The sequence below is a fragment of the Lampris incognitus genome, chromosome 1, assembly GCF_029633865.1.
Source record: "Lampris incognitus isolate fLamInc1 chromosome 1, fLamInc1.hap2, whole genome shotgun sequence".
NCBI classification, from domain to species: domain Eukaryota; kingdom Metazoa; phylum Chordata; class Actinopteri; order Lampriformes; family Lampridae; genus Lampris; species Lampris incognitus.
Genome location: NC_079211.1, coordinates 26,545,190 through 26,571,743, shown reverse-complemented (window position 1 = coordinate 26,571,743; position 26,554 = coordinate 26,545,190). Strand labels below are relative to the sequence as shown.

General features: G+C 44.0%; 5 protein-coding genes across 5 annotated transcripts in view; all 5 read left to right on the top strand.

Moving 5' to 3' along the window:
* The first annotated feature begins 1,653 nt into the window (after positions 1–1,653).
* LOC130109855 (protocadherin gamma-A11-like) lies at positions 1,654–4,101 on the top strand. Its single transcript, XM_056276830.1, has one exon. It carries the CDS (start codon positions 1,654–1,656, stop codon positions 4,099–4,101), a length of 2,448 nt encoding a protein of 815 aa, XP_056132805.1.
* Positions 4,102–7,860: 3,759 nt separating this feature from the next.
* LOC130109844 (protocadherin gamma-A11-like) lies at positions 7,861–10,296 on the top strand. The gene has a single exon (XM_056276820.1). The coding sequence runs from the start codon at positions 7,861–7,863 to the stop codon at positions 10,294–10,296; it is 2,436 nt and encodes an 811-aa protein (XP_056132795.1).
* A 1,400-nt stretch (positions 10,297–11,696) lies between these two features.
* Positions 11,697–26,554, top strand: part of LOC130122884 (protocadherin gamma-A11-like) — a 311,235-nt gene continuing 296,377 nt past the window's right edge. Inside the window, exon 1 of the mRNA XM_056292059.1 lies at positions 11,697–14,119. Coding sequence (XP_056148034.1) covers positions 11,699–14,119 — 2,421 coding nt within the window. The 5' untranslated portion in view covers positions 11,697–11,698. The remainder of the gene's footprint in view (positions 14,120–26,554) is intronic.
* On the top strand, positions 15,601–19,021 carry LOC130126644 (putative protocadherin beta-18). Its single transcript, XM_056296253.1, has 2 exons — positions 15,601–18,021; positions 18,971–19,021. The coding sequence occupies exons 1-2, from the start codon at positions 15,601–15,603 to the stop codon at positions 19,019–19,021; spliced, it is 2,472 nt and encodes an 823-aa protein (XP_056152228.1).
* Positions 20,197–26,188, top strand: LOC130126617 (protocadherin gamma-A1-like). Its single transcript, XM_056296217.1, has 2 exons — positions 20,197–22,588; positions 23,796–26,188. The coding sequence occupies exons 1-2, from the start codon at positions 20,197–20,199 to the stop codon at positions 26,186–26,188; spliced, it is 4,785 nt and encodes a 1,594-aa protein (XP_056152192.1).

Below are 26,554 nucleotides of genomic sequence, written 5' to 3'. Positions count from 1 at the left end.
TGTCAGATGTTGCACACCTTGCATAATTAAGTGCTATGAGATGATTGGCTGAGTACGTACAAGCAGGGCTACCTATGCAGGGTTATAAGGAAGATCTGCAGGATAGGGGGTCCTTGAGGACTGGGATGGGAAACACTGGCCTATAGGCTGTAGGTAGCTATAGCCTTTATGCCACTGAGGGTTAAGTAACGTATAGTTGTAGTGCAGTACCTACGTAGGCTATACAATAATGGTAAAAGTGTTGCATAAGAAGGAAAATCCGCTCAATAAAAAAAAAGTATGCACTGTGCTAAGCCTTGCATAGGAAAACGTACATGCACAGTCGCTTTAAGACCTGTCGTCATCTCGCATCTCACTTTTTGATCCTGGAGCACAGGAGCTTATAAATAAGCCCCTCCAAGACGTATCAACTGTCATTTCAAAATCAACTTACTGCACATCAGAAAAACTATATTTTTGGAGTTGAAATGCAGTCAGGATACAGTAAAACACAAAACCATTAACCTACGGAGTACAACAATGATAACCATAAAAAAGTACATATACAATGATCCATGATAGATTGGAAACTTCCGGTCACAGCGCGCCTGCGCAGAGCGGGAAATGGAAATATATACTCGTGAAGGCGTTTGGTTTAGGACCTGGTTGATTCGTCAGCACTACGATAGAGAAGTCACACAAGGCCAACAACTTTTATAAAGTGTGTGTGTGTGTGTATCTTTATGGGGGAGTCCAATAAGTGTTGACACTCATGCGTCAACCCTTTCGAAAAGTTGTGTGGCGCAGTGGTTGGCGCTGTCGTCCCACAGCAAGATGGTCCTGGGTTCGGACCCCGGGGTTGTCCGACCTTGGGGTCATCCTAGGTCGTCCTCTGTGTGGAGTTTGTATGTTCTCCCCGGGTCTGCTGTGGGCTTTCTCCGGGTGCTGTACATGTGGGATTACTTCGTTTTTGCCTTCACAAAAGGTGCTCTGTCGCGCATTTGAGGAGGAATGCACAAATATTTTTGAAAACTTTGTAAAGGCAGAACATATAAAAAATCATGCTCAACACCCCTTTGCAGGCGTCTGGCCTTTTCTTTGGTGACGAAACACTACACACTGCAGGTACATATTTTGCAGCACGTTGCAATGTACGAGTTGCAACTTTGCAGAGCACATACTGGACATATGCCTGCCTGAACTAGCCTGCATGGCCACCTCGGCAACAACACAACTATAGTTGCATAGTTTCAAGTTAATATGAGATATATGAAAACGAGTTTACTCTTATTCTCATAATGAAATGCTTGCTTTGCCTATAGGTATATGATCCTGTCGGACTCTAAAGCTGAGTGGTTTTTGTTGTCCATATTGTACCTTCTGTAATTGGTGCATCGTATGCTACAGTAATGTATAAGTCATCCAACGATGTCTACAATATCTAAAGTATGCTCAAGGTGTCGCTGTTCACCATCGCAGTCCGTGAAGGGGAGGCTTTACGTCTCCATCTGAACGCCTATATCTTACAAATCTCGATGAGGTAAACTGAAATCGTCTGTGTCGGGAACAGTTGTGCACGTTTCAAGCGGAATATTTGGTGATATGTAAAATATATGTTGGATATTTTTGGGTTATCTGTTCTTAAAAGAAGATCTGCACTTGGCTGCTGTAGAAATGGGACACAAAGGACTCCACTCGGCAGGCGTTGTCTGCGGATTGTCTCTTATTCTTCCCCTGTTACGTTCCGTTTACGGGGATATCAGCTACTCTTTTCCCGAGGAGATGAAACAAGGAAGCGTGATCGGGAATATCGCCAAGGATCTCGGGCTGGATGTGGGCAGATTGTCTGCAAGAAAGGCTCGTATCGACACCGTGGGGAAAACCAGACGGTACTGTGACATAAATCCGAGTAAGGGAGATTTGATCGTTGCCGAGAGGATCGACAGAGAAGCGCTTTGTGGCAAGAAGGCCTCCTGCCTTTTAAAACTGGACCTGGTACTGGAGAATCCATTGGAGCTGCATCGCATCAGTCTCCATATACAAGACATCAATGATAACTCACCTCTGTTTAAGAAGGACATTATAAAAATGGAAATCCATGAGTCGACAGAAAAAGGGGCTCGGTTTTCTTTAGATGAAGCTCACGATGCGGATATTGGAGAGAATACTGTGAAGGGTTATAGTTTACAAAATAATGGCAATTTTGTTTTGAATATTGATCCAAAATCAGGCGGACGAAAATTCAGTGAGCTTGTACTTGAGAAGAAATTAGATCGTGAAAATCAACAGCAAATAAATTTGCTTCTCACGGCTGAGGATGGTGGTGCTCCTCAGAGATCAGGTACTGTAGAGATACACGTCACTGTACTGGATGCTAATGATAACGCCCCAGTGTTTAGCCAGGCTGCTTATAAAGCAAGTTTACCTGAAAACTCTCCTCTAGGTACAACAGTGATTACCGTGAGTGCCACTGATGCTGATGAGGGAGTTAATGGTGAAGTGACGTATGAACTTGATCACGTGTTGGATGAGAGCAGAAATGCTTTTTCCCTTAATCAAAAAACTGGTGAGGTGAGAGTCAATGGGCCAATAGATTATGAAGAAGAGTCCTCTTATGAAATACGAATTAGTGCAAAAGATGGCCTTGGGCTGGCATCATACTCCACCTTAATAATCGATATTACTGATGTAAATGACAACACCCCAGTGATATTTATACAATCATTTACTAACCCGATACCAGAGAACGTGCCACCCGGTACAGAGGTTGGCATCATTAACGTGCAGGATGAAGACTCTGATAATAACCGACAAGTCAGCTGCTTCATTCAGCAAAATATCCCTCTTAAACTGGTTCCCTCCATTAAAAATTACTATTCTCTTGTAACAACGGGTCAATTAGACCGTGAACTAGTATCTGATTACAACATCACAATCACTGCTACTGATGAGGGCTCTCCTCCTCTTTTCTCCTCTAAAAGTGTTCACTTATCTGTAGCTGACGTCAACGACAACCCACCTGTGTTTGAGGAGCAGTCCTACAACGCCTACGTGACTGAAAACAACAAACCTGGATCTACTTTATGTTCCGTTAGTGCCCTAGACCCAGACTGGAGACAAAACGGTACAGTGATTTATTCTATTTTACCTGGAGAGGTGAACGGTGCCCCTGTGTCCTCCTATCTCTCCGTTAACGGAGACACGGGGCTGATCCACGCTGTCAGGTCGTTGGATTATGAACAGTTCAGGAGCTTTAAAGTTCACGTGATGGCGAGAGACAACGGTTCTCCTCCACTCAGCAGCAACGTGACCGTCAGTGTCTTCATAACGGATGTAAATGACAACTCTCCTCAGATACTTTACCCCGCCCCGGAGGGACACTCCTTTATGACTGAACTCGTCCCGAAAGCAGCTCACGGGGGCTCTCTGGTTTCCAAGGTGATAGCGGTGGATGCAGACTCCGGACAGAACGCCTGGCTGTCCTATCATATAGTCAAATCCACTGATCCGGGACTTTTCACTATTGGTCTCCACAGTGGAGAGATCAGGACACAGCGGGACATTTCTGAATCTGACAACATGAAACAGAATCTTATTGTGACAGTGAAAGATAACGGACAGCCCTCTCTGTCTGCCACCTGCTCCATGTATTTGCTGATTTCTGATAACTTGGCTGAAGTGCCAGAACTGAAAGACATGTCTTATGATGAGACTAACTCCAAGCTGACCTCTTATCTGATCATCGCGCTGGTGTCAGTCTCCACCTTTTTCCTGACCTTCATTACTGTCATCCTGGGTGTGAGGTTTTGTCGCAGGAGAAAACCCAGACTGTTGTTTGATGGAGCGGTGGCCATCCCCAGTGCTTATCTGCCTCCTAATTACGCAGAAGTTGACGGAACAGGAACTTTACGCAGCACTTACAATTATGACGCGTATCTGACAACGGGCTCTAGAACCAGTGACTTCAAGTTTGTGAGATCTTACAATGACAACACACTGCCTGCAGACCAGACTCTGAGAAAGTCTCCCTCTGATTTTGCAGTAGCGTTTGGAGATTCTGATTCGTCCTCGGAGGTAGGACACTATCTCTACTACACACATGCAAACACAAAGCTTCAGTAAATGTGACGGTTTTCCATTCATATTTTCATTTTTTGATTTCTTTCCTATTGCAGATTACACCACCAAATCTGACCACTTTACTTAATGTCTTCCTTTTGTTTTTTATGCGTTTACGACACAAGTATTTGCTAACTTAAAATATATATCTTTATCCAATGATGTGAAATATATACCTCTTACTGCAGTAAAATTGCTTTGGCATGTTGCTGTATAATCTACTTCGGCAGCTGAGGGAAAAGTGTTGTATTTCAATGTAAACGCTCTACATCTGGATTGGTCCTAAAGCCTCATTGCGGTTCCAGCATCATGAATATTGATTCATGTATTTTGTTTGTGTTGTGTAACCACGACACGTCACTTAACCATCAGTTGATTGACACTACCAAGGCTGTACCAACTACACTTCCTCGGCAGGTAGCCTAGGCCAGTGTTTCCCAACCCAGTCCTCGAGGACCCCCTGTCCTGCAGATTCTCTTTGCAACCCTGAATAGGTACCTGTTTGTAGTTATTTAACCAATCAGCAATGAATTATGTCAGATGTTGCACACCTTGCATAATTAAGTGCTATGAGATGATCGGTTGAGTACGTACAAGCAGGGCTACCTATGCAGGGTTATAAGGAAGATCTGCAGGATAGGGGGTCCTTGAGGACTGGGATGGGAAACACTGGCCTATAGGCCGTAGGTAGCTATAGCCTTTATGCCACTGAGGGTTAAGTAACGTATAGTTGTAGTGCAGTACCTACGTAGGCTATACAATAATGGTAAGTGTTGCATAAGAAGGGAAATCCGCTTAATAAAAAAAAAGTATGAACTATGCTAAACCTTGCATAGGAAAACGTACATGCACAGTCGCTTTAAGACCTGTCGTCATCTCGCATCTCACTTTTTGATCCTGGAGCACAGGAGCTTATAAATAAGCCCCTCCAAGACGTATCAACTGTCATTTCAAAATCAACTTACTGCACATCAGAAAAACTATATTTTTGGAGTTGAAATGCAGTCAGGATACAGCGAAACACAAAACCATTAACCTACAGAGTACAACAATGATAACCATAAAAAAGCACATACACAATGATCCATGATAGAGTGGAAAGTTCCGGTCACAGCGCGCTTGCGCAGAGCGGGAAATTGAAATATATATTCGGGAAGGCGTTTGGTTTAGGACCTGGTTGATTCGTCAGCACTACGATAGAGAAGGCACACAAGGCCAACAACTTTTAAATGCAGTGACAGGTAAGGTAGCCTACCTGAATCCATATACATGCAGTGTGGACTATGAAGTGTGAGAACTAGTGATTGTAGTACTGGTAGCATTGCGTGTACTCACTGCAATGACCAAACGGTGTGGTGTGTGTAGTGTATAAGAGGCTGGATACGTAACTGCGTGCGGGGTAAATATGCGGCAGTGCGCTTTATTAAGTGCTGTTAAATGCGGCCCGTGGCAGCTTCTCTGTCACTCTCTCTCTCTCTCTCTGTGTGTGTGTGTGTGTGTGTGTGTGTGTGTGTGTGTGTGTGTGTGTGTGTGTGTGTGTGTGTGTGTGTGTGTGTGTGTGTGTGTGTGTGTGTGTGTGTTTGTTACATTTATGGGGGAGTTCAATAAGGGTTGACACTGATGCGTCAACCCTTTCGAAATGTTGGGCGGCACGGTGGCGCAGTGGTTAGCGCTGTCGCCTCACAGCAAGAAGGTCCTGGGTTCGAACCCCGGGTTGTCCGACCTTGGGGTCATCCTAGGTCGTCCTCTGTGTGGAGTTTGCATGTTCTCCCTGTGTCTGCTGTGGGCTTTCTCTGGATGCTCCGGTTTCCCCATCAGAAAGACATGCATGTTAGGGTTAATACTGCTGTCTGTGACCTTGACCGAGGCATGACGAGCTGTGGTTGGTCCCCGGGTGCTGCATGATGGCTGCCCACTGCTCCTAGCTACAAAGCTAGGATGGGTTAAATGCAGAGCGTAATTTCCCTACGGGGATCATTAAAGTATATCATACCAAGTTTGTGCGCCTGCGTATACACGACAAAGATGTCCCATATATTCAATGCATTCCTTAAAATTGTCAACCTTTGAAACGTGTGTTGTGGATTTTTCTTATCCTTTTAATGGGCTCTTGCCCCAGCAACCTCTGGGAAGAATAATCATCGGACAAATATTGGAGCAAACAGAAAATCTTTAATGCATCTGCAGATGGAGAGTCATATAGTCACAGAAGTCAGTCTGTGAGGATATGCTCTAACTTGAGCTGGAGGTAGTGGTTTTTTATAGAGCAGTCCGTCGCGTCATACCCTATGTTCCTTGCATTAACCAAGGTATTGTCTTAAAAAGGAATGCAGGAAAACATCTACGTTAATCATGTTCTGTGTCCGGTGTGTGTCTGTGGGTCCGTTGCACCTGTCTTTGCTGCACCGGGTAGTCCTGGGATGCGGCAACGGGGAGGCAAGCATGATAACAGTTGGTATGTGGCCCCATCGGAGGCAAGCATGATAACAGTTGGTATGTGTGTCTGCAGTGAGTGAGAAGTTTCATACACACAGAGAAGTGGAAAACTACAGAGTACATACGGAGTGCATATGGAGTACATTTTGTACTCCACACGTGTCACCTCGATCATCTTTCGTCATCCCTGAAGCTAAAACAAATCTCTCAATACAACACATTAGGCCTGTAGGGGTCACATGGCTTTAGTAACACCCAGTTTAAGTCAATTTGAACAGTGCGGATGAGATTGGATTATCTTTATCATCCCGTTCCCACTTCTTTTTCATGATATATCTAATATGTTCTCTTGTGGTTAATCATTGATTGGACAGGACGGGTGAAAACATCCTGTCAAAGAGGAGGCCTCCACATGTTTCTTTATAAGGACATAAAATAGAGTATAAGCAGGTTAATTAAGGTTAATTCACATTTCCATCAATTATTATTTTTCAAATGTAGCCCTTTGGGAAAGAAACGACTCTTAGAGAGGATGTAATCGCCTGTTTTAATCAATCATTATTATTAACGCTAGTAGTGTGAACATTAGTGTTACTCTGACTATTTGGGATTACTTCGTTTTTGCCTTCAGAGGAAGCTACTCTGTCGCGCATTTGAGGTGGAATGCACATATATTTTTGAAAACTTTGTAAAGGCAGAACATATAAAAAATCATGCTCAACACCCCTTTGCAGGCGTCTGGCCTTTTCTTTGGTGACGAAACACTACACACTGCAGGTACATATTTTGCAGCACGTTGCAATGTACGAATTGCAACTTTGCAGAGCACATACTGGCCATATGCCTGCCTGAACTAGCCTGCATGGGCACCTCGGCAACAACACAACTATAGTTGCATAGTTTCAAGTTAATATGAGATATATGAAAACAAGTTTACTCTTATTCTCATAATGAAATGCTTGCTTTGCCTATAGGTATATGATCCTGTCGGACTCTAAAGCTGAGTGGTTTTTGTTGTCCATATTGTACCTTCTGTAGTTGGTGCATCGTATGCTACAGTAATGTATAAGTCATCCAACGATGTCTACAATATCTAAAGTATGCTCAAGGTGTCGCTGTTCACCATCGCAGTCCGTGAAGGGGAGGCTTTACGTCTCCATCTGAACGCCTGTATCCTACAAATCTCGATGAGGTAAACTGAAATCGTCTGTGTCGGGAACAGTTGTGCACGTTTCAAGCGGAATATTTGGTGATATGTAAAATATATGTTGGATATTTTGGGATTATCTGTTCCTAAAAGAAGATCTACACTTGGCTGCTATAGAAATGGGACACAAAGGACTCCACTCGGCAGGCGTTGTCTGCGGATTGTCTCTTATTCTTCCCCTGTTACGTTCCGTTTACGGGGATATCAGCTACTCTTTTCCCGAGGAGATGAAACAAGGAAGCGTGATCGGGAATATCGCCAAGGATCTCGGGCTGGATGTGGGCAGATTGTCTGCAAGAAAGGCTCGTATCGACACCGTGGGGAAAACCAGACGGTACTGTGACATAAATCCGAGTAAGGGGGATTTGATCGTTGCCGAGAGGATCGACAGAGAAGCGCTTTGTGGCAAGAAGGCCTCCTGCCTTTTAAAACTGGACCTGGTACTGGAGAATCCATTGGAGCTGCATCGCATCAGTCTCCATATACAAGACATCAATGATAACTCCCCGCTCTTCAAAAAGGACGTAATCAAAATGGAGATCCAGGAATCGACAGACAAAGGAGCTCGGTTTTCTTTAGATGAAGCGCACGATGCGGATATTGGAGAGAATGCTGTGAAGGGATATAGTTTACCGAAAAATGATAATTTCCTTTTAAATGTTGATACCAAATCAAGTGGACGCAAATCTTGCGAATTGGTGCTGGAAAAAGAATTAGATCGTGAAAGTCAACAGGAAATTAATTTAATTTTAACAGCTCTTGATGGTGGTGCTCCTCAGAGATCAGATACTGTAGTGATACACGTCACTGTACTGGATGCTAATGATAACGCCCCAGTGTTTAGCCAGGCTGTTTATAAAGCAAGTTTACCTGAAAACTCTCCTCTAGGTACAATAGTGATTACCGTGAGTGCTACTGATGCTGATGAGGGAGTTAATGGTGAAGTGACGTATGAACTTGATCACGTGTTGGATGAGAGCAGAAATGCTTTTTCCCTTGATCCAAAAACTGGTGAGGTGAGAGTCAATGGGCCAATAGATTATGAAGAAGAGTCCTCTTATGAAATACGAATTAGTGCAAAAGATGGCCTTGGGCTGGCATCATACTCCACCTTAATAATCGATATTACTGATGTAAATGACAACACCCCAGTGATATTTATACAATCATTTACTAACCCGATACCAGAGAACGTGCTACCCGGTACGGAGGTTGGCATCATTAACGTGCAGGATGAAGACTCTGATAATAACCGACAAGTCAGCTGCTTCATTCAGCAAAATATCCCTCTTAAACTGGTTCCCTCCATTAAAAATTACTATTCTCTTGTAACAACGGGTCCATTAGACCGCGAACTAGTGTCCGATTACAACATCACAATCACTGCTACTGATGAGGGCTCTCCTCCTCTTTCCTCCTCTAAAAGTGTTCAGTTATCTGTAGCTGACGTCAACGACAACCCACCTGTGTTTGAGGAGCAGTCCTACAACGCCTACGTGACTGAAAACAACAAACCTGGATCTACTTTATGTTCCGTTAGTGCCCTAGACCCAGACTGGAGACAAAACGGTACAGTGATTTATTCTCTTTTACCTGGGGAGGTGAACGGTGCCCCGGTGTCCTCCTATCTCTCCGTTAACGGAGACACGGGGCTGATCCACGCTGTCAGGTCGTTGGATTATGAACAGTTCAGGAGCTTTAAAGTTCACGTGATGGCGAGAGACAACGGTTCTCCTCCACTCAGCAGCAACGTGACCGTCAGTGTCTTCATAATGGATGTGAATGACAACTGTCCTCAGATACTTTACCCCGCCCCGGAGGGACACTCCTTCATGACTGAACTCGTCCCCAAAGCAGCTCACGGGGGCTCTCTGGTGTCCAAGGTGATAGCGGTGGATGCAGACTCCGGACAGAACGCCTGGCTGTCCTATCATATAGTCAAATCCACTGATCCGGGACTTCTCACTATTGGTCTGCACAGTGGCGAGATCAGGACACAGCGGGACATTTCTGAATCTGACAACATGAAACAGAATTTTATTGTGGCAGTGAAAGATAACGGACAGCCCTCTCTGTCTGCCACCTGTTCCATGTATTTACTGATTTCTGATAACTTGGCTGAAGTGCCAGAACTGAAAGACATGTCTTATGATGAGACTAACTCCAAACTGACCTCTTATCTGATCATCGCGCTGGTGTCAGTCTCCACCTTTTTCCTGACCTTCATTATTGTCATCCTGGGTGTGAGGTTTTGTCGCAGGAGAAAACCCAGACTGTTGTTTGATGGAGCGGTGGCCATCCCCAGTGCTTATCTGCCTCCTAATTACGCAGAAGTTGACGGAACGGGAACTTTACGCAGCACTTACAATTATGACGCTTATCTGACAACGGGCTCTAGAACCAGTGACTTCAAGTTTGTGAGATCTTACAATGACAACACACTGCCTGCAGACCAGACTCTGGGAAAGTCTACCTCTGATTTTGCAGAAACGTTTGGAGATTCTGATTCGTCGTTGGAGGTAGGACCCTTTCATTTTTTAGCAAAGCATAGTTAATGTATTGATATATCTAAATATTTTAAGGTATTTTCTTGTAGTGTAGTTTTCGATTAATGATAACAAAGTGCAAACCAGTTGATGTCTAACCGTGAAGTGTTTTTTAAACTGAAATATTTGCCTCAATTTCATTTTGCTTTAAATTTGACATAGATTTGATATGACATTGTAGTTAATTTTGCAAATGCCGTTGCACATACTGTTTTAGAAGGGAATGTTTCTGAAGTATATAGTAAACAGAGCTGTTTTTCAAGTGTTGCATTTAAAAGTTTTAAACAAGATCGGAGTGGCTTCTCGTATTTGGCTTCAGTGCCCAAACCGTCAGTGGGTTTTGAAGAAATCCACAGCGGTCAATATATTGTGAGTTGTCATATTTGGTCAAACGTTTGGTTTCAGATTGCCCCTGTTTTCTGGAGTAACAGTGAACTCAGAAAGTTTAATGAACAATTGCAATCACCGTTCAAAAAGTACCTGTGGCAGAACTGACCGATTTTTTGGTCTCCAGTGTTGCTTTTCACTCCTTTCTCGAGAACTGCTCATCCAAACAACTTCTCACTTGATACTGGAAGGACTACGGGTGTAATCCCCCCTTCAACCACAACATGAGTTCATATAGCAGTGAGGCGCTGTTCTTTTTCCTGTCATTGAATCCACGGGAAGTGCAGAAGCAGAGGTAGCGATTCAAAGTTTTATGACCAACTTTACTGAAAAGTTCACTGCTTGCAGTTTTCTGGAGAATCGCTCATCCAATCACTTTCACGATCGGCCCTGCACTGCTTGGGTCCTCAGAGTGAAGTTGATTGGATGAACGGTTGTCGAGAAAATCGATGGACAGACACACGGACGGAGAGCCCTTCTGTTTTAGTTAGCTGATTTAGCAACGGACTGTGTTTTATAAAGGGTGAGTAATGAGCTGTGACTAGAATATCATTCTAAAATTATTGTGTAAATATTTGTGAGGAGAGAGAAAACGACACATGGTCTGTCCTTCATTTGTATGACCCTTTCCATGGTGCTGAAACGGTTTGAAGCCAGGTTTTATGCAATGAAAGGATCAATACCAACATTTGCAAATTCTATCTCGACTTAGTCGTAGCTAGAATCGCCGAGCTCTTTCAGGGAGGGGATGGCAATGTAATATCCCGTGGTATATACAGTACATTTACGTCTGAATTCATCGTGTGTGTGTTAACTGGAAGACACTCACAGTGTCGCTGTTCACCGTGGTAAAAACAAGAGAAGCCTCCGCCTCGCTGCCTCCATATTTAAACCTTCACCAATGAAACCTACACAAATCTAGAGGGGGTGGATGAAATGTGTTAAATCGTACTTTCCTTTGGTGCATTCCGTCATAGGATAACTTGTTAGTTTATCGACTATCTCTACGTACAGCTTTCTCATTATGGAAGGTTTGTTTCCACTGAACGTGCAAGACAAAGGACTGCGGTTTGCAGGCCTCGTCATCGGCTTTTCTCTCATCATTCCTATGTTGCATTCTGTTTATGGAGACGTCAGCTATTCATTTCCAGAGGAAATGAAAAAAGGAGCAGTGATTGGAAATATCGCCAAGGATCTCAGGCTGGATGTGAGCGTGCTGTCTGCTCGGAAGGCCCGCATCGACACTGAAGGAAACAGCAGGCGGTATTGTGACATCAACCTCAGTAAAGGAGATTTAATTGTTGCCGAGAGGATCGACAGAGAAGCGCTTTGTGAGAAGAAGGCTTCTTGCGTTCTGAAACTGGAGCTGGTTTTGGAGAACCCGTTGGAATTACAACGCATTATTCTACATGTCCAAGATCTAAATGACAACTCCCCTCTGTTTGAACAAAGCTTTATCAAAATGGAAATCAGTGAATCGGCAGACAAAGGGGCTCGTTTTTCCTTAGATGAGGCTCATGATGCGGATAGAGGACACAATGATATTACGGTATATTACCTACAGAAGAATGATCATTTTGTTTTGAATGTTGATACAAATTCTCACGGACGAAAGACTTGTGAATTAGTGTTGGAAAAAGAGTTAGATCGGGAAAACGAGCAAGAAATTACTTTTATCCTCACGGCCCTTGATGGTGGTTCTCCTCAGAGATCAGGTACTGTAGTGATACACGTCACTGTACTGGATGCTAATGATAACCGCCCAGTGTTTAGCCAGGCTGTATATAAAGTAAGTCTGCCCGAAAACTCTCCTTTAGATACTGTTGTGGTTACAGTGAGTGCTGCTGATGCTGATGAAGGAATTAATGGTGAAGTTGTGTATGGATTTAACCATGTCTCAGACACCGGCAATGTTTTTTCCATTAATCAAAACACTGGTGAGGTGAGAGTCAGTGGGGAGATAGATTATGAAGATAAATCTTCATATGAAATACGAATTAGTGCAAAAGACGGCCTTGGACTGGCATCATACTCCAGCCTAATTATTGATATCACTGATGTAAATGATAATGTTCCAGTGTTGTATATAAAATCACTCACTAATCCAGTACCGGAGAATGCGTCACCTGGCACAGAGGTTGGCATCATTAATGTACAGGACAGAGACTCTGAGAAAAACAAACAGGTCCATTGCTCTATTCAGAATAAACTCCCTTTCAAATTGGTTCCCTCCATCAAAAACTATTATTCTCTGGTGACAACAGGTCCATTAGACCGTGAACTAGTGTGTGATTACAACATCACAATCACTGCTACTGATGGGGGCTCTCCTCCTCTTTCCTCCTCTAAAAGTGTTCAGTTATCTGTAGCTGATGTCAACGACAACCCACCTGTGTTTGAGGAGCAGTCCTACAACGCCTACGTGACTGAAAACAACAAACCTGGATCTACTTTATGTTCCGTTAGTGCCCTAGACCCAGACTGGAGACAAAACGGTACAGTGATTTATTCTCTTTTACCTGGGGAGGTGAACGGTGCCCCGGTGTCCTCCTATCTCTCCGTTAACGGAGACACGGGGCTGATCCACGCTGTCAGGTCGTTGGATTATGAACAGTTCAGGAGCTTTAAAGTTCACGTGATGGCGAGAGACAACGGTTCTCCTCCACTCAGCAGCAACGTGACCGTCAGTGTCTTCATAACGGATGTGAATGACAACTGTCCTCAGATACTTTACCCCGCCCCGGAGGGACACTCCTTCATGACGGAACTCGTCCCCAAAGCAGCTCACGGGGGCTCTCTGGTGTCCAAGGTGATAGCGGTGGATGCAGACTCCGGACAGAACGCCTGGCTGTCCTATCATATAGTCAAATCCACTGATCCGGGACTTTTCACTATTGATCTCCACAGTGGAGAGATCAGGACACAGCGGGACATTTCTGAATCTGACAACATGAAACAGAATCTCATTGTGGCAGTGAAAGATAACGGACAGCCCTCTCTGTCTGCCACCTGTTCCATGTATTTACTGATTTCTGATAACTTGGCTGAAGTGCCAGAACGGAAAGACATGTCTTATGATGAGACTAACTCCAAACTGACCTCTTATCTGATCATCGCGCTGGTGTCAGTCTCCACCTTTTTCCTGACCTTCATTATTGTCATCCTGGGTGTGAAGTTTTGTCGCAGGAGAAAACCCAGACTGTTGTTTGATGGAGCGGTGGCCATCCCCAGTGCTTATCTGCCCCCTAATTACGCAGAAGTTGACGGAACAGGAACTTTACGCAGCACTTACAATTATGACGCTTATCTGACAACGGGCTCTAGAACCAGTGACTTCAAGTTTGTGAGATCTTACAATGACAACACATTGCCTGCAGACCAGACTCTGGGAAAGTCTCCCTCTGATTTTGCAGAAGCGTTTGGAGATTCTGAGACGTCCCCAGAGGTAGGACCCTTTAGTTTTCGAGCAAACAATAGATCTTGCATGGATGTATCTTGAGTTTAACTCTTTATTCTTGTATTGTAGTTTTCAGTTAATGGTTGAAAAGTACAACTCACGTTAGGTCCTTCCGCGAAGTGCTTTTTAAACTTAAAAAATTTGACTCAGTTTGATTTTTCTTTGCCTTTTAACATACATTTAATATGTCATTCTAGTTCAATTTACCATTGCCTTTACACATGTTTATAGAAGGGAATGTTTCCAAAGTGTATATTAAAGGAGCTGTTTTTAATTGTAGTTCTTAGAAGTGTTAAAAAAGATCGGATTGGCTTTTCGTTTGCGGCTTCAGTACCAAGCTATGTCACTGGGTTTTGAAGAAATTCACAACGGTACATTTATTGTGAGTTGTCATAAATGGTCAACCGTTTCTCATCAGATTGCTCCTCTTTTGTTGAGTAACAGTGAACACAGTGATTTTAAACAAATAATACGATCCCCGTTTAAAAAGTGCCTGTTCAGAACGGACCGATTAAATGACTTCCGGTATTGCTGTTTGCGTCTTTCTCGAGAACTCCTCATCCGAACAAGTTCACACTCGACACCGGAAAGACTACGGGTGTAATCCCCCCTCCGACCACAGTGCGAGTTGTAAAAGCAGCGTGGCGCTATTCGTTTTTCCCATCTTTTACTCCACGGGAAGTGAAGAAGCGGAAGCGGCGATTTAAAGTTTTGTGAGTAACTTCGCTGTAAAATATACTGCTTGCAGTTTTACCGAGAACCGCTCGTCCAAACAACTTCACAATCGACACTGCACCTCCTTGGTGCTAAGATTAATACTCATGATAACTGTGAAATCGATCGGATGAACAGTTGTCGAGAAAAAAAGAAGCATGGACGCGCAGAGATTTCTTCTCTTGTTGTTAGCCGATTTAGCAACGGATTGTAGTTTTAAAGTGCGAGTAATGAGATGTGACTAGAATAGAATTATAAAATGAGTGTCAATATTTTTGAGGAGAGAGAGGAAACGACACATGGGTTGACATCCACATGACAATGACGTCGACCCTATATTCATGTTTTATGACCCATCCGTGGTGCTGAAACGGTTTAAATTCAGGTTTTATGCGAGGAAACGTTCAATCACAAGATTTGCAATTTCAGTCACGACTTAGTGGTAGCTGGCATGGCGGAGCTCTTTCGGAGACGAGGTTCCAGTTTAATTCTTAGTGGCATAATCAGAACAGTTACCTCTCAAAGTCTCATCGTGTGTGTGTTAACTGGAAGACACTCACGGTGTCGCTGTTCGCCTTGGTAAAAATAAGCGGAGCCTCCGCCTCGCTATCTCCATATTTAAACCTTCACCAATGAAACCTCCCCAAATCTAGAACGGGAGGGAGACATTTGTTAAATCTTGTTATCCTTTGGTGCAGGCAGCCATAGTATAACTTGTTAGTTTATCGACTATCTCTACGTATAGCTTCCTCATCATGGACCGTTTGTTTCCACTGAACGCGCAACACAAAGGACTGCGGTTTGCAGGCCTCGTCATCGGCTTTTCTCTCATCATTCCTATGTTGCATTCTGTTTATGGAGACGTCAGCTACACATTTCCAGAGGAGATGAAAAAGGGAGCAGTGATTGGAAATATCGCCAAGGATCTCGGGCTGGATGTGAGCGTGCTGTCTGCTCGGAAGGCCCGCATCGACACTGAAGGAAACAGCAGGCGGTATTGTGACGTCAACCTCAGTAAAGGAGATTTAATTGTTGCCGAGAGGATTGACAGAGAAGCGCTTTGTGAGAAGAAGGCTTCTTGCGTTTTGAAACCGGAGCTGGTTTTGGAGAACCCGTTGGAATTACAACGCATTATTCTACATGTCCAAGATCTAAATGACAACTCCCCTCTGTTTGAACAAAGCTTTATCAAAATGGAAATCAGTGAATCGGCAGCCAAAGGGGCTCGCTTTTCTTTAGATGAGGCTCATGATGCGGATATAGGACACAATGATATTACGGTATATACCTTGCAAAGGAATGATCATTTTGTTTTGAATGTTGATACAAATTCTCACGGACAAAAATCTTGCAAATTAGTCTTGGAAAAAGAGTTAGATCGTGAAAACGAGCAAGAAATTACTTTTATCCTCACGGCCCTTGACGGTGGTTCCCCTCAGAGATCAGGTACTGTAGTGATACACGTCACTGTACTGGATGCTAATGATAACACCCCAGTGTTTAGCCAGGCTGTTTATAAAGCAAGTCTGCCCGAAAACTCTCCTTTAGATACTGTTGTGGTTACAGTGAGTGCTGCTGATGCTGATGAAGGAATTAATGGTGAAGTTGTGTATGGATTTAACCATGTCTCAGACACCGGCAATGTTTTTTCCATTAACCAAAACACTGGTGAGGTGAGAGTCAGTGGGGAGATAGATTATGAAGAGAAGTCAACATATCAAATGCGAATTAGTGCAAAAGACGGCCTTGGACTAGCATCATACTCCAGCCTAATTATTGATATCACTGATGTAAATGATAATGTTCCAGTGTTGTATCTAAAATCACTCACTAATCCAGTACCGGAGAATGCGTCACCTGGCACAGAGGTTGGCATCATTAATGTACAGGACAGAGACTCTGAGAAAAACAAACAGGTCCATTGCTCTATTCAGAATAATGTGCCTTTCAAATTGGTTCCGTCCATCAAAAACTATTATTCTCTTGTAACAACGGGCCCATTAGACCGTGAACTAGTGTCTGATTACAACATCACAATCACTGCTACTGATGAGGGCTCTCCTCCTCTTTCCTCCTCTAAAAGTGTTCAGTTATCTGTAGCTGACGTCAACGACAACCCACCTGTGTTTGAGGAGCAGTCCTTCAACGCCTACGTGACTGAAAACAACAAACCTGGATCTACTTTATGTTCCGTTAGTGCCCTAGACCCAGACTGGAGACAAAACGGTACAGTGATTTATTCTCTTTTACCTGGGGAGGTGAACGGTGCCCCGGTGTCCTCCTATCTCTCCGTTAACGGAGACACGGGGCTGATCCACGCTGTCAGGTCGTTGGATTATGAACAGTTCAGGAGCTTTAAAGTTCACGTGATGGCGAGAGACAACGGTTCTCCTCCACTCAGCAGCAACGTGACCGTCAGTGTCTTCATAATGGATGTGAATGACAACTGTCCTCAGATACTTTACCCCGCCCCGGAGGGACACTCCTTCATGACTGAACTCGTCCCCAAAGCAGCTCACGGGGGCTCTCTGGTGTCCAAGGTGATAGCGGTGGATGCAGACTCCGGACAGAACGCCTGGCTGTCCTATCATATAGTCAAATCCACTGATCCGGGACTTTTCACTATTGGTCTGCACAGTGGCGAGATCAGGACACAGCGGGACATTTCTGAATCTGACAACATGAAACAGAATCTTATTGTGGCAGTGAAAGATAACGGACAGCCCTCTCTGTCTGCCACCTGTTCCATGTATTTACTGATTTCTGATAACTTGGCTGAAGTGCCAGAACTGAAAGACATGTCTTATGATGAGACTAATTCCAAACTGACCTCTTATCTGATCATCGCGCTGGTGTCAGTCTCCACCTTTTTCCTGACCTTCATTATTGTCATCCTGGGTGTGAGGTTTTGTCGCAGGAGAAAACCCAGACTGTTGTTTGATGGAGCGGTGGCCATCCCCAGTGCTTATCTGCCTCCTAATTACGCAGAAGTTGACGGAACAGGAACTTTACGCAGCACTTACAATTATGACGCGTATCTGACAACGGGCTCTAGAACCAGTGACTTCAAGTTTGTGAGATCTTACAATGACAACACACTGCCTACAGACCAGACTCTGACGAAAAGCATAAGTGACTTTACTGAGGTATTTGGAGACTCCCAGCAGTCTTCAGAGGTAAGACACTATCTCTTTTTCATCAAAATCTCCATTTTATCAATGGGATTATTTTTTAGATTATTTCTTTCACAGTTATTTTTTCCTCCTTTCCCGCAAGTTGCAGCTTGATTGTTGCTGAAATGTGACAATGTGTGTCTCTTCTGAACGTTTATAATTTCCTGTCTTTGGTTACCTATATTAACCGTTGTAGTGTTTTAAGAGATGTAGCTTCCTTGAATGAAAGAGGTTAATATATTACGAGCTGGGATGAAGAGATTTTATGTCCATTTATTTGCTTATAAATCATTCGATAAACTTTGCTTCTGTTGCTGCTTGTATCAGGCTTTACAGATACGTCTTCTTTGTGACGAATTTCATTAACAAAACGATTTCTCTTATTTTGAAGAAATACACATGAATTGGTGAAATTATCCTATTTCAACGTTACTGCAGAGTTCAAGTTTGTTGAGAATTAGTGAACACATGTCGAATGTTGTTACATCCGGATTAGACAGGAAAAGCCTGCGTGATATCTGGGTAACTGTCCGAGGTGCTGAAGCAAGTATCACGGTCATACCACCCTGTGCCCTGCCGAGCTCAGTTGATCTAGCAAACTCAGTAGAGTCAGTCCTAGTCAGTACTCATATGAGAGACCTCCTGGTTTTACTGTAAGTTTTCTGCGTGATACTGCATTTCTTGAGGGGCTGAATCATGCACCCTCTTACACCAGTCTTACAGACTCATTTATTTCAATCAAGAAAGGACTGACACCAACTAACTTTTTGCAGGGTTACCTTAATCCATGGTCTTTCAATTCAGATTTGCAATTTGAATACTTTACTGCTTTCACAGCTGATGATCTACATAATTGTGCACTTACACTATGTGCACGTCATAAGACATCCGTGGTAGTGATGTGTGACATCGTACAGCACATTTTGTAATGTGTATGTTATTTTTGCATCAGTACTATGCTGATGCTCCTATTGCGCCGCTGCACCAATTTCACTTGAAATGACCTGCAGTCTTGTCTACGGTGTGATTACTATTGATTTCGCCACAATATGTCTGGACTGACACACACTATCTGTCCTATCTGCCCATTGCTTACTCAAGTTGCTTCCGACCAACATGTCTACCAAATGAGAAAGCATCAATGTAAATCACGCCGGTTGTCCGAGTTGTTGTGTCCACACATGTGATCACACCACGTCCTTCCAAATGGGACTTTACGCAGAGGCCCGTTTGGCAACAAAGTTCCCCATCAGATCTTAGAAAGAAAACAACGCTTTTCTTTTTTTTATAAAAGCATGTGAAAATTCTGAAATGTTAATTTTGTTTAATCTTTCTACAAAGCATACATATAGATTACACTTAGCTATTATAATCGTATTAATAATTTTAGTCCTGATTAACTATGGCTATTGTCACACATTTAAGAAATGCGATTTCTTGTATATTTGGTTATGTTCATGGAAAATGTGGCATGGTGACTCCCGGTTGCGGTAGCTCCAGTTCTGGTTTCCATGTCTCATATCTCGTCCTGCTGTGACAACACCATCCCAGTCGTTTGTCCTGTCCAGTATTCCCCTGTTGCCCATTTGCAACAAAGCTGTTGTCTATTAGTCAGTCAGGTTTTTGTGTGTTTAAGTTTGGCTGTTTACTTGTCAGAGCGCTCCACGTTTGCGCAATGCCATCACCACGTCCTCGTTACGCGTGGTGTTTATTTGCGGGGGGGGGCATACAAGTGCCCCTTCATCAGTTGGAACCGATTAGAAACGATAGAGAACATTTTAAACTGTCCTACTGAATCACGGTTTTTATCTTCTTGAAACACAGATCCATTGCATTGGATCATGTTATTCCGTGTGAACGTCAGTCAGATGTCTTTAACATTTTATATTGATGAGGTGGAATGGTTAAATCAAAATATAATGCAGCGGATTAGACTCTTGGCGTCGCTGTTGACCAGCAGAGGAAGAGCACACATCCGCACCTCCCGTGTGGCTGCTGTCTTTAACATTATAGCAGAGTCTGGACAAGAGGAACCGTCAGATGCACGTACGTAGGTCTTTATCGCGTGACCCCGTTGTGCAATCTGGAATAAGTGGCATCTACCGGAGCTCTTATTTTGAGTGATTTGCTGCAGTTAAAAAGAAAATCTGGTGAAGCTGTCGACTTTATTGCCTCACGATGACAGACAAAGGATTTTGGGAGCTAGGCCATTTCTGTGGCCTCGCTGTTTTAATTCTGTCGCTGCGTCTTGCTCATGGAGACTTGAGCTATTCTGTTCCGGAGGAGATGAAACACGGGGCAGTTATTGGAAATATCGCCAAGGATCTGGGACTCGAAGTGAACCGATTGTCTTCTCGAAAAGCCCGTATGGACTCAGAGGGGAACCGTAAACGGTACTGTGACATAAACCTGAGCACCGGGGATCTGATCGCATCGGAGAAGATGGACAGAGATAGCCTCTGCGGCAAGAAAGCGTCGTGTGTTTTAAAGGTGGACCTCGTGTTGGAGAATCCTCTGGAGCTTCATCGTGTGAGTCTTCATGTTCTGGATGTAAACGACAACTCGCCGCAATTCAAAAATGAATTGATTGAAATGGAAATCAGAGAATCGTCAGATAAGGGCGCTCGTTTCTCCATAGAGGAAGCCCACGACGCAGATATAGGTCAAAACTCCGTTCAAAGCTACAACTTGCAGACAAACGACAATTTTATTCTGACGGTTGACAACAATAGAGTTGAACTCGTTCTAGAACACAAACTTGATCGAGAACGACAGCAAGAAATGAATTTGCTGCTCACAGCTCTGGATGGAGGCTCTCCACAGAGATCAGGTACTGTAGTGATACACGTCACTGTACTGGATGCTAATGATAACGCCCCAGTGTTTAGCCAGACTGTATATAAAGCCGTTCTGCCTGAAAACTCACCCCTGGATACTGTTGTGGTCACCGTCACTGCCACAGATGCCGACGAAGGGATAAATGGAGAGGTAACATACGATTTCGGACATGTTTCCAACGAAGATGAGAAACTATTTTCAATTGATCGCAGAAAAGGGGAAATTAAACTAATTGGCTCCATCGATTTCGAGGAGGTAAACTCTTTTGAATTGCGAATAAAAGCAAGAGATGGTTTGGGGCTTACGTCATATTCAAAGGTTATAATAGATATCACTGATGTTAATGATAATGCACCGGTGATATATCTGAAATCTCTGACTAACCCCCTGCCAGAGGGCGTATCACCTGGTACAGAGGTTGGCATCGTTAATGTGCAGGACAGAGACTCAGAGAATAACAGACAGGTCCGCTGCTCCGTTCAACAACATGTCCCATTTAAGTTGGTTCCCTCCATCAAAAACTATTATTCTCTGGTGACCACTGCTGAACTAGACCGTGAACTAGTGTCTGATTACAACATCACAATCACTGCTACTGATGAGGGCTCTCCTCCTCTTTCCTCCTCTAAAAGTGTTCACTTATCTTTAGCTGACGTCAACGACAACCCACCTGTGTTTGAGGAGCAGTCCTACAACGCCTACGTGACTGAAAACAACAAACCTGGATCTACTTTATGTTCCGTTAGTGCCCTAGACCCAGACTGGAGACAAAACGGTACAGTGATTTATTCTCTTTTACCTGGGGAGGTGAACGGTGCCCCGGTGTCCTCCTATCTCTCTGTTAACGGAGACACGGGGCTGATCCACGCTGTCAGGTCGTTGGATTATGAACAGTTCAGGAGCTTTAAAGTTCACGTGATGGCGAGAGACAACGGTTCTCCTCCACTCAGCAGCAACGTGACCGTCAGTGTCTTCATAACGGATGTGAATGACAACTGTCCTCAGATACTTTACCCCGCCCCGGAGGGACACTCCTTCATGACGGAACTCGTCCCCAAAGCAGCTCACGGGGGCTCTCTGGTGTCCAAGGTGATAGCGGTGGATGCAGACTCCGGACAGAACGCCTGGCTGTCCTATCATATAGTCAAATCCACTGATCCGGGACTTTTCACTATTGGTCTCCACAGTGGAGAGATCAGGACACAGCGGGACATTTCTGAATCTGACAACATGAAACAGAATCTTATTGTGGCAGTGAAAGATAACGGACAGCCCTCTCTGTCTGCCACCTGTTCCATGTATTTACTGATTTCTGATAACTTGGCTGAAGTTCCAGAACGGAAAGACATGTCTTATGATGAGACTAACTCCAAACTGACCTCTTATCTGATCATCGCGCTGGTGTCAGTCTCCACCTTTTTCCTGACCTTCATTATTGTCATCCTGGGTGTGAGGTTTTGTCGCAGGAGAAAACCCAGACTGTTGTTTGATGGAGCGGTGGCCATCCCCAGTGCTTATCTGCCCCCTAATTACGCAGAAGTTGACGGAACAGGAACTTTACGCAGCACTTACAATTATGACGCTTATCTGACAACGGGCTCTAGAACCAGTGACTTCAAGTTTGTGAGATCTTACAATGACAACACACTGCCTGCAGACCAGACTCTGAAGAAAAGCATTAGTGACTTTACTGAGATATTTGGACAGCCAGCAGATTCCCAAGAGGTAGGCAGTGATACATATTGTTAAATATTTGGTCAATCATGCATGTCCTTCACATCAGTTGGATATTGTGTGCGCGTGTCTATTGGTGCTTGCGTGCGTGCATCTCTCTCTCTCTCTCTCTCTCTCTCTCTCTCTCTCTCTCTCTCTCTCTCTCTCTCTCTCTCTCTCTCTCTCTCTCTCTCTCTCTCTCTCTCTCTCTCTCTCTCCCTCTCTCTGTATCTTCAAATGAAAATTTTAATTGTTTATGTTAGTAATTATTTGCCTGGTCTAATAAGGTGTTTGTTATAATACATTTAAGGTGATCCTAACAGAAATCTGCTACAAAGCAGAAATGACCTCCATTAATTGTAACGTAACTTGTGTGGACTTGCGTTCGTACTTTAAATTCACTGAATCACTTGACGCGTAAACTAGATTGAAACACTTGCCTAATATCAGGCATCTTTCGGAAGTATGCTAGACTATTTTATTAACGTGGCACATGAAGCTCAGTTTGGGTGTGATAATCATCATGTGAAGAGGAAGGTTAAAGATACAAGTCGTGGCGGTCACCTGGTTGTCAGATTCGGGGGCGGGTTTCTCGTTTTGGTTTGCCTACCAGCGCAAATGCTTATATTAAAGTGTTTTTTTATGGGGTTGGTAACGTTTGTGAATGGGGAAGGGGTGTACTGCGATAGCAATATAATTCTGACTTGATAGTTCAATTCAATGGATGGAAAGAGACACCCACAAAGCAGTTAAACATCCACCATTCCTAGTGGCTCTTTGTGTGGTGCTGAACAGGATCAAATGACACGTAGGGTTAAACGGCTTGAGCAATCATGTTAAATGTGGCCGTAGCTTGATCACCCGACTATGTCAACAAGGACAGTGTCATTTGGCTCATAGTATCTGGTGTATATTGTTGACTCGTTCTGAGCCTGTGTCATATTTGTAATAAACGAAGGATGCTCACAGCGTCGCTGTTCACCGCGGTAGACCAACAGAGCTCGCCCATCGCGCTGTCTCCACATATCCACCCTCAGTAACACAGCCTGGCAGAGACAGCGCGATACGCACCGCGGCGAGGACCCGTTATAACCCAGCCGTCTGTTCATACTGCCGTTATACTGACATAGCTCTCGTGCAAGGTTGTTTTATTGGCCGTTTGAAGATGTATTTCTTCCTCCAAATGGGTCAGTTGCGCTTGCTTTTCTCAATGATGCCTAACAAAGGGATGCAACACGCAGGCCACGTCTTGAGATGGGCTCTAGTTCTTTCTACGTTACATGTGGCGTATGGAGACGTCAGCTACTCTTTTCCCGAAGAGATGAAACGAGGAACCGTTATCGGGAATATAGCCAAGGATCTCGGACTGGAAGTGGGCAGATTGTCTGCAAGAAAGGCTCGTATTGACACGGAAGGGGACACCAGACGGTACTGTGACATAAATCTGAGTAAGGGGGATTTGACCGTTGCCGAGAGGATCGACAGAGAAGCGCTTTGTGGCAAGAAGGCCTCCTGCGTTTTAAAACTGGACCTGGTACTGGAGAATCCATTGGAGCTGCATCGCGTCAGTCTCCATATACAAGACATCAATGATAACCCCCCACTTTTCACAAAGGATGTAATTAAAATGGAGATCCACGAATGGAAAGCCAAAGGAGCTCGCTTTTCTTTAGATGAGGCTCATGATGCGGATATTGGAGAAAATGCTGTGAAGGAATACACTCTCCAAAATAATGATCATTTTCTTTTAAATTTTGAGACTAAATCTGGCGGACGTGAATCATGTGAGCTCGTACTTGAAAAGGAATTAGATCGTGAAATCGAACAAGAAATCACTTTAATTCTTACAGCCCTGGATGGTGGTTCTCCTCAGAGATCAGGTACTGTAGTGATACACGTCACTGTACTGGATGCTAATGATAACGCCCCAGTGTTTAGCCAGGCTGCTTATAAAGCGAGTTTACCTGAAAACTCTCCGCTAGGTACAATAGTGATTACCGTGAGTGCTACTGATGCTGATGAGGGAGTTAATGGTGAAGTAACTTATGAACTGAATCATGTGTTGGATAAAAATAGACATGCTTTCTCCCTCGACCAGAAGACCGGTGAGGTGAAAGTCAATGGGCCATTAGATTTTGAGGAAGAGTCTTCATATGAAATAAAAATTAGTGCAAAAGACAGCATTGGCCTGGCATCGTACTCCACTTTGACTATTGAGATCACTGATGTAAATGACAATTCGCCAGTGATATTTCTTAAATCACTGACAAACGCTATACCGGAAAACACGCCACCTGGCACAGAGGTTGGCATCATTAACGTGCAGGACAGAGACTCTGAGATTAACACACAGGTCCACTGCTCCATTCAGCAGAACGCTCCTTTTAAGTTGGTTCCCTCCATCAAAAACTATTATTCTCTGGTGACAACGGGTCCATTAGACCGCGAACTAGTATCTGATTACAACATCACAATCACTGCTACTGATGAGGGCTCTCCTCCTCTTTCCTCCTCTAAAAGTGTTCACTTATCTGTAGCTGACGTCAACGACAACCCACCTGTGTTTGAGGAGCAGTCCTACAACGCCTACGTGACTGAAAACAACAAACCTGGATCTACTTTATGTTCCGTTAGTGCCCTAGACCCAGACTGGAGACAAAACGGTACAGTGATTTATTCTCTTTTACCTGGGGAGGTGAACGGTGCCCCGGTGTCCTCCTATCTCTCCGTTAACGGAGACACGGGGCTGATCCACGCTGTCAGGTCGTTGGATTATGAACAGTTCAGGAGCTTTAAAGTTCACGTGATGGCGCGAGACAACGGTTCTCCTCCACTCAGCAGCAACGTGACCGTCAGTGTCTTCATAACAGATGTGAATGACAACTCTCCTCAGATACTTTACCCCGCCCCGGAGGGACACTCCTTCATGACTGAACTCGTCCCCAAAGCAGCTCACGGGGGCTCTCTGGTGTCCAAGGTGATAGCGGTGGATGCAGACTCCGGACAGAACGCCTGGCTGTCCTATCATATAGTCAAATCCACTGATCCGGGACTTTTCACTATTGGTCTCCACAGTGGCGAGATCAGGACACAGCGGGACATTTCTGAATCTGACAACATGAAACAGAATCTTAATGTGGCAGTGAAAGATAACGGACAGCCCTCTCTGTCTGCCACCTGTTCCATGTATTTACTGATTTCTGATAACTTGGCTGAAGTGCCAGAACTGAAAGACATGTCTTATGATGAGACTAACTCCAAACTGACCTCTTATCTGATCATCGCGCTGGTGTCAGTCTCCACCTTTTTCCTGACCTTCATTATTGTCATCCTGGGTGTGAGGTTTTGTCGCAGGAGAAACCCCAGACTGTTGTTTGATGGAGCGATGGCCATCCCCAGTGCTTATCTGCCCCCTAATTACGCAGAAGTTGACGGAACAGGAACTTTACGCAGCACTTACAATTATGACGCTTATCTGACAACGGGCTCTAGAACCAGTGACTTCAAGTTTGTGAGATCTTACAATGACAACACACTGCCTGCAGACCAGACTCTGAAGAAAAGTCCATCAGATTTTATTGAAGTATTTGGAGACTCCCAGCAGTCTCCAGAGGTATGACACTATCTCTATTTCATCACAATCTCCATTTTATCAATGGGATTGTTTTTCAGATTATTTCTTTCACGGTTATTTTTTTTTCTCCTTTCTCGAAACTTGCAGGTTGATTGTTGCTGAAATGTGTACAATGTGTGTCTCTTCTGAACATTTATGGTTTCCTGTCGTTGTTTACCTTTATTAATCGCTGTAGTGTTTTAAGAGATGTAGCTTCCTTGAATGAAAGAGGTTAATATAACGAGCTGGGATGAAGAGATTTTATGTCCATTTATTTGCTTATAAATCATTCGATAAACTTTGCTTCTGTTGCTGCTTGTATCAGGCTTTACAGATACGTCTTCTTTGTGACGAATTTCATTAACATAACGA

Excerpts from the sequence above, each read along its gene's own strand:
- LOC130109855 (XM_056276830.1), top strand. The coding sequence starts at position 1,654 with ATGGGACACAAAGGACTCCACTCGGCAGGCGTTGTCTGCGGATTGTCT.
- LOC130109844 (XM_056276820.1), top strand. The coding sequence starts at position 7,861 with ATGGGACACAAAGGACTCCACTCGGCAGGCGTTGTCTGCGGATTGTCT.
- LOC130126644 (XM_056296253.1), top strand. The coding sequence starts at position 15,601 with ATGGACCGTTTGTTTCCACTGAACGCGCAACACAAAGGACTGCGGTTT. Across the intron at positions 18,022-18,970 it reads ACTCCCAGCAGTCTTCAGAG|TACTATGCTGATGCTCCTAT; the intron begins GTAAGACACTAT and ends TTTTTGCATCAG.
- LOC130126617 (XM_056296217.1), top strand. The coding sequence starts at position 20,197 with ATGACAGACAAAGGATTTTGGGAGCTAGGCCATTTCTGTGGCCTCGCT. Across the intron at positions 22,589-23,795 it reads AGATTCCCAAGAGGTAGGCA|GGATGCAACACGCAGGCCAC; the intron begins GTGATACATATT and ends TGCCTAACAAAG.